Here is an 8,182-nt window from a genome sequence, read left to right as displayed (position 1 = left end):
CCCCGGATCCCTATGCATCCCCATATATTGCACACCCTGTTTCCTGTGCACAACAATATACCACACCCCCCCGTTCCCACGCACCTCAGGGCCATGCACCCCACATCCCCGCACAACCCCATTCCCACGCACCCTGATCCCCACGGACCCCGCAATACTTGTGCATCCTCGTCTCTGTGCACCCCTATACATCACGCACCCCGGTTCCTGTGCACCCCAATATACCACATCCCCCCGTTCCCACGCAGCCCAGCCTCGCACACCCCGCATGCCCACGCCCCCCGCGTCCCCCGCACATCCCACCCCCGGCGGAGGCGGGTCGGTCCCGTGGAGCAATGGGGAGGGGGCGGCTCCCGGGGGGGCCCCGCGCATGCCCGTCCCCGCCCGTTAAATACCGGCGGGTCGGGCCGCACCGGCACCGCCGCCCCCGGAACCGCCGCTGCCCCCACTATGACCGGCGAGGGTGAGTCCGGCCGCCGCCGCCGCTGCTGCTGCTCGCAGGACGCGCCCGGTGAGCTGAGGGGTCCCTGTATCCTAGGCACCAGAGAGTCCCCCCTCCTAACCACGATACTGGGGCGGTCCCCCATATTGTGGATACCAGGGGTGTCAGCCCCCACCTGAGCGTCACCCCAGGCGCTGTGCGGGGGGTCCCACTGTTCTGGGTAGGGGGGGTTTCCCCTTCCTGAGCAGTATAGAGGGCACTGTGGTGTCTGTCCCCCTCCCCATTTGTCTGTCCCCCTCCCCATTTGTCTGTCCCCCTCCCCATTTGTCTGTCCCCCTCCCCATTTGTCTGTCCCCCTCCCCATTTGTCTGTCCCCCTCCCCATTTGTCTGTCCCCCTCCCCATTCTGGGCACCAGGATGTCCCCCCATTCCAAATATAACACTGGGCACTAGGGTGTTCCTGCTTCCTCTGGTACTGGGGGTACCTCTTCCTAAGTATCATATTGGGTACTGGGGTGTCACCCCCAGGCACCAGGGGGTCCCCCCTCCTGAGCATCACACTGGGCGCTGGGGGTATCCCCCCATATCCTGGGCACCAAGGGTCCTCCCTCCTGAGCATCACGCTGGACACTGGGGGTGTCCCTCACATCCCAGGCACTGGGGGGTCCCCCCTCCTGAGCATCATGCTGGACATTGGGGGTGTCCCCCAACATCCTGGGCACCAGGGGGTCCCCCCTCTTGAGTATCACGCTGGACACTGGGGGTGTCCCCCCACATCCCGGGCACCAGGGGGTCCCCCCTCCTGAGCATCACACTGGGGCTCCCCCGCAGGTGCTCTGTGTGTCCCCTGTGGGCTTTGGGGGCCAGGGTGTCCCCCCAGTACAGCAGCACATGGGTGTCCTGTGGTGCTGACCCCGGGCAGGATGCAGCCCCAGCATGACCCCAGTCTCCCCAACAGATGTCCCCAAGGCCACCGAGCCCCAGGGTGACATTGACGGCCCCCGCCGCGGCTCCCTCTGCGACCGGCACTGTGCTGCCATCAACAACCTGCAGGGTGACCTGGGCTGCCACCTGTACTGTCCCCATGTCCCCCCAGGTAGGTTTGCCAGGGACGGGCTGGGCGCAGCATTCCGGGGGGAGGGTCCTGTACACTGTGTCACCCCCATCTCTCCTGCAGCCGTGTCCCCTCCGTCCTGCTGCCAGCAGCACTCAGAGGAGGTCTGCGAGAGCTGCGTGCTGAAAACCACCCTGACAGCCGAAAATGCTGTGGAGGCCAACAAGCTCTCCAACAACTACAAGGTGGGTGGCTGTGGCATGGGGTGGGGGCACCCATGGGTGCTCCTGGGGGGTTCTAGTGAGTTTTCTCACCCCAAAAATAACGTTTCTGTGCAGTTTGGCTTCAAGAAATGGAAGAGCCACGTGACGGCGCGGCCCTGGGAGGACCGATCGGAGATTGTCAAGGAGCTCTACTCTGACCTCAATGTCATCCGGGGTCCTGGAGGTGGGTGACCTTGGGGACACCCCTGTGTGGTGGCAGCGTGGATTTGGGGTGGTGCAGGTGACAATGACCGCACCCCTCCTCTCCCGCAGGGTCCACAGTGACGTTTGGGAACGTCCTCTACCTCCTGCTCTTTGGCTGGTGGCTCTCGGTCCTCTACATCCTCGTGGCTGCTGTGATGTTTGTCACCGTTGTGGGGGCTCCTTATGGTCAGTCACAAGTTTGGGACCCTCATGCAAAGGACTGGGGGTGCTGTGGGTCTCCTGGATCCCCTGTAGCTGGAGGGGACACTTGTGTCCCCAACAGCGCTGACACTTGTGTCCCCGCAGGGCGGCTCTGCTGGGACCTGGCCAGCTATTTCCTCTGGCCCTTTGGCAAAGTGATCCAGAAAGTGGAGGTAACGGTGCGCCCCGAATTCAGACCCCACTTGGGGATAAACTGGGGTGTCCCATTGCCACACCCTAACATGCCCCCCCATGTCTCCCAGGTCCCCAAATCCCACCAGGTGCTGGGTACGTCGGAGAGCGGCGGGGACGCGAGCGGCGCAGGGGAGAGCTCAGCCCTGCTCGGTGGCCGTGTGCCGCGGCGCTGGCATCTGCGGTGCTGCATTAACACCGGATACTGGGTGAGCCCCATGCTGGCCACGGTGTCACCCTCCCCTTCCCCAGGCACGGGCACACCCGTTGTGGTGGGGATGGCACCCACGGGTGCCTCCGCTCCCCCGCAGTGGGTGTTTTGGGGTGGGCAAACCCTAAAGGTGAGCACCCATTGGCAGCGGCATGCTGGCACCGCGGCGTGGCTGTGCCTGGGTTACCCGGTGCTGGCGCTGGCCCACGGGCTGGCGTGTGTCACCGCGTGGCTCCTGGTCGTCCTCATTCCCGTGGCCAAGCTGAGTGCCCGCGCCGTCACCCGTGTCCTGCTGCTGCCCCCCAAGCGGGTGCTCGTCCGGCGTCTGAGGATGGTGGGTGTCTCCGGGGGGGGCTGAGGGTGGTTTTTGGGGTGGGGGGGGGTGCTTGGAGCAGCGTCACCCACTTGTCCCTCTGCAGACGGAGGTCCCGCTGGAGGGGGAGGTGATTCTCTGCTGCTACCGTGCCCTCAACCCTTACTACTACAAATATGCCGTGGATGGCATCAATGTCTTTGCTGTCAGTATCCTTTTGTTGGGTTGGAGGGGAGTGGGGTGGGGGGCGCTGACCCCAAATCCCACCCCACCTCAGTCATCTCCTTGACTGGCCACCCCAGACCTGCTGCCGCTGGTGCTGGTGACACTGGTGCTGGGTTATGTGGACAGTCACAACCACCTGACCAGCTCCCCTGTCAAGTTCACATTGGCCTTGCTCTCCATCATGCCCCTCTCCTACTACATTGGGATGGCCATCGCCAGGTGAGCGGTGACAAGGAGGACACTTGGTGGCAAGTTGGGGACATGTGCCAGCCCTGCTCACACCCTCCTTCTCCTCCAGCATCTCAGCCCAGAGCAACTTTGCGGTGGGAGCGGTGGTGAACGCCACGTTCGGCTCCATCACGGAGCTCACCTTCTACATCACGGCGCTCATCAAGGGCTCCCGCGAGGGCAACCACTGCTACGCCGAGATCGTCAAGTCGGCGTTGACGGGGACGCTGGTGGGCTGCGTCCTCTTTGTCCCGGTGAGCCACGGTGGCACAAGAGCACCCGGTCTCTGCAGAGAGCTGGGAGGACGCTGCAAGCCAAGTGCTGATGGAGATTTTTGGGAGGATGAGTTGCCCTCTGCGCCCCTTCTCTCCCCTTTTTTGGGTGTTGGACTAGATGACCTTTGAAGGTCCCTTCCAACCCCAACTCTTCTCTGATTGTCCATCCCCCAGGGTCTGTGCATGGTGATCGGGGGCATCCGGCACCAGGAGCAACGGTTCAACAGCCGCTCGGCGGGCGTCAGCTCGGCCCTGCTCTTCCTCTCCGTGGGAGGTGAGTTGGGGACAGGGGTGTCCCCAGCTCTGTGTGTGTGGGGGGGTCCCACCAGCCTGGGTACCCACCCCCTGTCCCTCCATCCCCACAGGTGTCTTTGCCCCGACGCTCTTCTCCAAGGTGTATGGGAAGCTGGTGTGTGGCGAGTGCCACAATGTCACCCAGAACCCGCTGGGCCACTACCTCTGCCACAACTGTCACTTTGACCTGGTGAGTGGGGACACGGACCCCAACTGTTGGCATTTGGGGTCGGGGATGCTCCGAGCCCACCTGGCTCCTGCTCTTGCTGGTGGCATTGGGGCTGTCCCTTGACCCCTGCATCCCCGTTGACAGGTTCTCTCTCTGCAGATGGACAACAACGGCACCCTCTACTACAGCCACGTCCAGTGAGTGTCAGCTGGGGTGGGGACAGGGCTGTCCCCATAGTGTGGTGGCACCTCCCAGGCTGTGTTGTGGCCCTGTGTCCCTCCCAGGTCCCCTCTTCACCGCTATGAAGGGCCCCAATCCCGTGCCCCCATCTCCTCCATCAATAGATGGTGCAGGGAACCCCACTGGGGTCTCCATGCCAGACCTTGGTGGCACTAAATGTGTCACCTGTGTCCCACAGACCCCTGGTGTACACCGTGTCCCTCCTGCTCCCCGCTGCCTACCTCATCGGCCTCTTCTTCACCCTGAAAACTCACTCGCACATCTATGACATCCACATCAGCGACTGTCACAGTGAGTGTCCCCAAATTGTGGGATGTCCTTGCTGCAGGGCTGGCTCTTCTCATATCCCTGGGGTGTCCCATCATGTCTCTGCTCTTCCCCCAGTGCCCGGCCACCACCACAGCGCTGTGGTCCACTGGTCTCGCTGGCGGGCCCTGGTCATCCTGCTCCTCTCCACCCTCTGCATGTCGGCCTGTGCTGACCTGGCCACGGAGCACATCAGCCCCATCCTCACCAACTCCACCATCTCACAGGTGAGTGTGGGGACAGGGATGGTGGTGACCCAGGTTGCGTGGCCATGGGGACCAAGATGTGTCCTCCAGGGATGGGAACCTGACCTGGCTGCAGGGCTGAGCCTCAAAAGCTTGGGAGACAGATGCTGTGATGCATTGAGGAGCTGTGCGTTGCCCAGGGTGGGATGTGGTCCACACATCTGCTGATGTCCCCTCTTCCCTGCAGTACTTCATTGGTGTCACCGTGCTGGCGATGGTCCCGGAGCTGCCAGAGATTGTCAACGGCATCCAGTTCGCGCTGCAGAACAACTTGAGCTTGAGGTGAGATGGCTTGAAGGATGAGTTTTGGGGTGTCCTCCTCCAGCTTGGTCTCTGTCCCCATCCCATAGCTGTGTCTTGGTGCTAGTGATGGGCTGCCCAGCTCCATGGCACTGGTGGGACACATCCTTGCCAGCTTGTCCTTGAGAGAACTTAAAGCCACCCAAGAAATGGGACCAGAACCAGGTTGGGCTCCATTGTTTGGTTCCCCGGGTTTGGTTTGTTCTCAACCCACGGGCTGCTGGAGACCTGGCACATGCCAGCTCTGATGTCCCTCTGTCCTCCCCAGCATTGAGATTGGGAACTGCATCGCCGTCCAGGTCTGCATGCTCCAGATCCCCATCCTGGTGCTCTTCACCATCTTCTACGTGAGTAGACCCAGGACAGCCCCTGGGTGACCGCCCCCAGCACGGCTAGGGACACGCAACACTCCAAGGGCACAGCCACCATTCCGGGTCTTCTCTGCTCAGTACAGGGCAAAGTGGGGTCAGATGTCTCCTCCCTTGGGTGATGCTGTCCCCAGCCCCGGGGACCTGTGGCCATGGGGGTTCAAGGGGTGACATGCAAGCCCACAACCTCAGTTGGTGGAGGGTTGTCTTTGCTTGGCCATAAATCCCAAATCTTCTCTACCTTGCAGCCGACCAACTTCACGCTTGTCTTCAGCGACCTCCACGTCTACGCCAGCATGTTCAGCGTGGTGCTCATGAACTACATCTTCATGGATGGCAAATGTGACTACTTCCAAGGTGACTGCTCACCCGTGGGGCTGCTGTGAGACTTGGTGTCCCCACCTTCCCTCTGCTAATGGAGTGGGTGGGGGGTCTCCTGGTGACAGCCCTGGGGTCATTTGCTTCCCGCAACTCTTGATGTTGTGGTGGCTTGAGCAATTCTGAGGTGTTGGTTGACCATCTTGGAGGTGCTGGAGATGCCACCCAAGGGATTGCTCCCTTTCCATCCTCAAGAGGGAATTTTGAACCCATCTTGAGTGAGATTTTGCAGAGGACCTTGCAAGTCCTCTATGGTGAGCTGGTCCAGACCGCACCAGAAGGTCTTAAAAGCAACTTTTCCCCGTTCTCCAAGGAGTAACCCTCTCCAACCTGCTCTGTCTGCCCTAGGCACGGTGCTGGTGATGGTCTACTTCATCCTCCTGGCTGTGTACTTCTTCGCCCCGTCGCCCAGTGGTTGCTGAGGTTCCAATTCTGGTTTCTCCAACCTTTGAGTTGGGTTTGGTGCCTGTTGAGGTGTTATCTGGTGTCTCAGGGACTCAGCCAGGCTGGTTCCAGGCTGAAAACACCGTTTGTTGAAGCTCCTTGGAATGGCAACGGGGCTTCAGTGATGGGAAGGGTGGTGGCCACCTGAACCAAGAAGGAGCCTCAAGGCCAGAGCACTTTGTGGAGGTATTTCCAGCCCACAGGTGTGTGGTTGGAAGGAAAATTGTCCTTAGTGGAGGGTCTGGAAGGGGTTTCAGTGTGTTCTTCACGACAGACCCCTCCCTGGGGATGTGCTGCACTGGGAGAAGGTGCCTGAGAAGCTCTTGTGCTTCCAGGCAGTGGGTGACCCTGGGGATCTCAAAGAGCTTCTTGATGGTACTAGAAATGCACCAAGAGTATTTTGCAGCTGTTTTGTCATTAAAACAGTTTTGTACAAATCAGAAACAAGCTTGTTTCTCCTTCAATGAACCTTTGGTCACCTTTCTGGGCCCCTCCATGCCCACCACCTGGGTTAGTGATGGTTTTTGGGGGTGTTGGGTAGCAGACATGCCTCAGTTGGAGCCACCGTACCTGGGAGTGGAGCAGGACTGGACTCCATGTCCTCTACAGGTGCCAGGTGAGATCCACCACCCTCATGTGGGGACAGGTGAGGTGCTGTGGGCTCCAGATATTCTCCATGACCCTCCCCAAGCTCCAGCTCTTTGTTTCCAGCCCGTTTTTGGCTGATTGTCCTGGGTCAGCCCTTCTCTGAGGTCTTAGGAAGGGTCAGGGATGCTCCTGGTGCTGTTTGCAGGGTACGAGGTGGGACACATCTGCTCATCTCCTTCTGCAAACACCAGTGGGTGAGGTGAGAGATGGAGCAGGTGGCTTGGGCTGATTATCAGATTTAAAACAACAAAAAAAGGAAAATACTGACAGATGCATAAACACAACATTGCGCTTCTGTCCCTTCTCCCTCCCCAGAATTGTGGGGAATTAATTTGGCATAAAAACCAGGGACTGGTTGCTGCTGGCAATGTGAACATCAGACTCTGAAAGGTCCTGTAGTCAATGGATAAGCAGGACTGGACTTCAGAAAGCCCAGAGTAAGGTGGGCAATGGCCTGGGATCCCCCTCCTTCACAAAACTGCTCATTAGCAATTAATGATACTGCTTTATTAAGCTTTTAATTTTTCTTAGTGTAGCATCAGTGGGCTGTTAATTTGGGGAGATTCTGGGTGAGGATCTGGAGTTGGCTGATGGTTGGAGATGGATTCAAGGGCACAGGGCAGGAGGGGGCAGTTCTGGGTCCCTCACGCCAAGAAAGGCCTTGAGGTGCTGGAGCGAGTGGAGAGAAGGGAACGGAGCTGGTGAGGGGCTGGAGCACAATGTGATGGAGCGGCTGAGGGACCTGGGGGGTTCAGCTGGAGAACAGGAGCTGAGGGGAGACCTTCTGATCTCTGAACTGCCTGAAAGGAGCTTGGAGCCAGGGGGGTCGGGCTCTGCTCCCCAGGAACAAGCACCAGGAGCAGAGGAAACGGCCTCAAGTTGCGCCAGGGGAAGTTGAGGTTGGATGTGGGGAACAATTTCTTCCCCAAAGGGCTGTGGGGCATTGGAACAGGCTGCCCAGGGCAGTGCTGGAGTCGCCATCCCTGGAGGGTTGGACAGACGGACATGAGGTTCTCAGGGACGTGGGGCAGGGCCAGGGCTGGGTTATGATTTGATTTGATGATCCTAAAGGTCTCTTCAAACCCAAATTATTTTGTGATTCTGTAACACCCACCCCCTTATTCCCTGTGGTCACATCAGGGAGAAAGAAGCTCCTCTTTGTCCCCATAAAACTGCCAGAGC

General features: G+C 59.7%; 1 protein-coding gene across 1 annotated transcript; it reads left to right on the top strand.

Moving 5' to 3' along the window:
• Positions 1–1,378: 1,378 nt before the first annotated feature.
• Positions 1,379–6,330, top strand: LOC308049955 (uncharacterized protein; the record flags this gene model as incomplete). Its single annotated transcript, XM_080359854.1, has 19 exons — positions 1,379–1,538; positions 1,620–1,741; positions 1,835–1,943; positions 2,033–2,149; positions 2,270–2,337; positions 2,428–2,565; positions 2,716–2,901; positions 2,987–3,089; positions 3,183–3,324; positions 3,404–3,587; positions 3,783–3,882; positions 3,974–4,092; positions 4,231–4,268; positions 4,490–4,602; positions 4,696–4,844; positions 5,050–5,144; positions 5,431–5,509; positions 5,779–5,887; positions 6,257–6,330. The coding sequence occupies 19 exons, from the start codon at positions 1,379–1,381 to the stop codon at positions 6,328–6,330; spliced, it is 2,205 nt and encodes a 734-aa protein (XP_080215980.1).
• Positions 6,331–8,182: the final 1,852 nt, after the last annotated feature.

Source organism: Nesoenas mayeri (genome assembly GCF_963082525.1).
Source record: "Nesoenas mayeri genome assembly, chromosome: 1".
Lineage (NCBI taxonomy): Eukaryota > Metazoa > Chordata > Aves > Columbiformes > Columbidae > Nesoenas > Nesoenas mayeri.
This window is presented reverse-complemented; position numbering and strand designations above follow the sequence as displayed.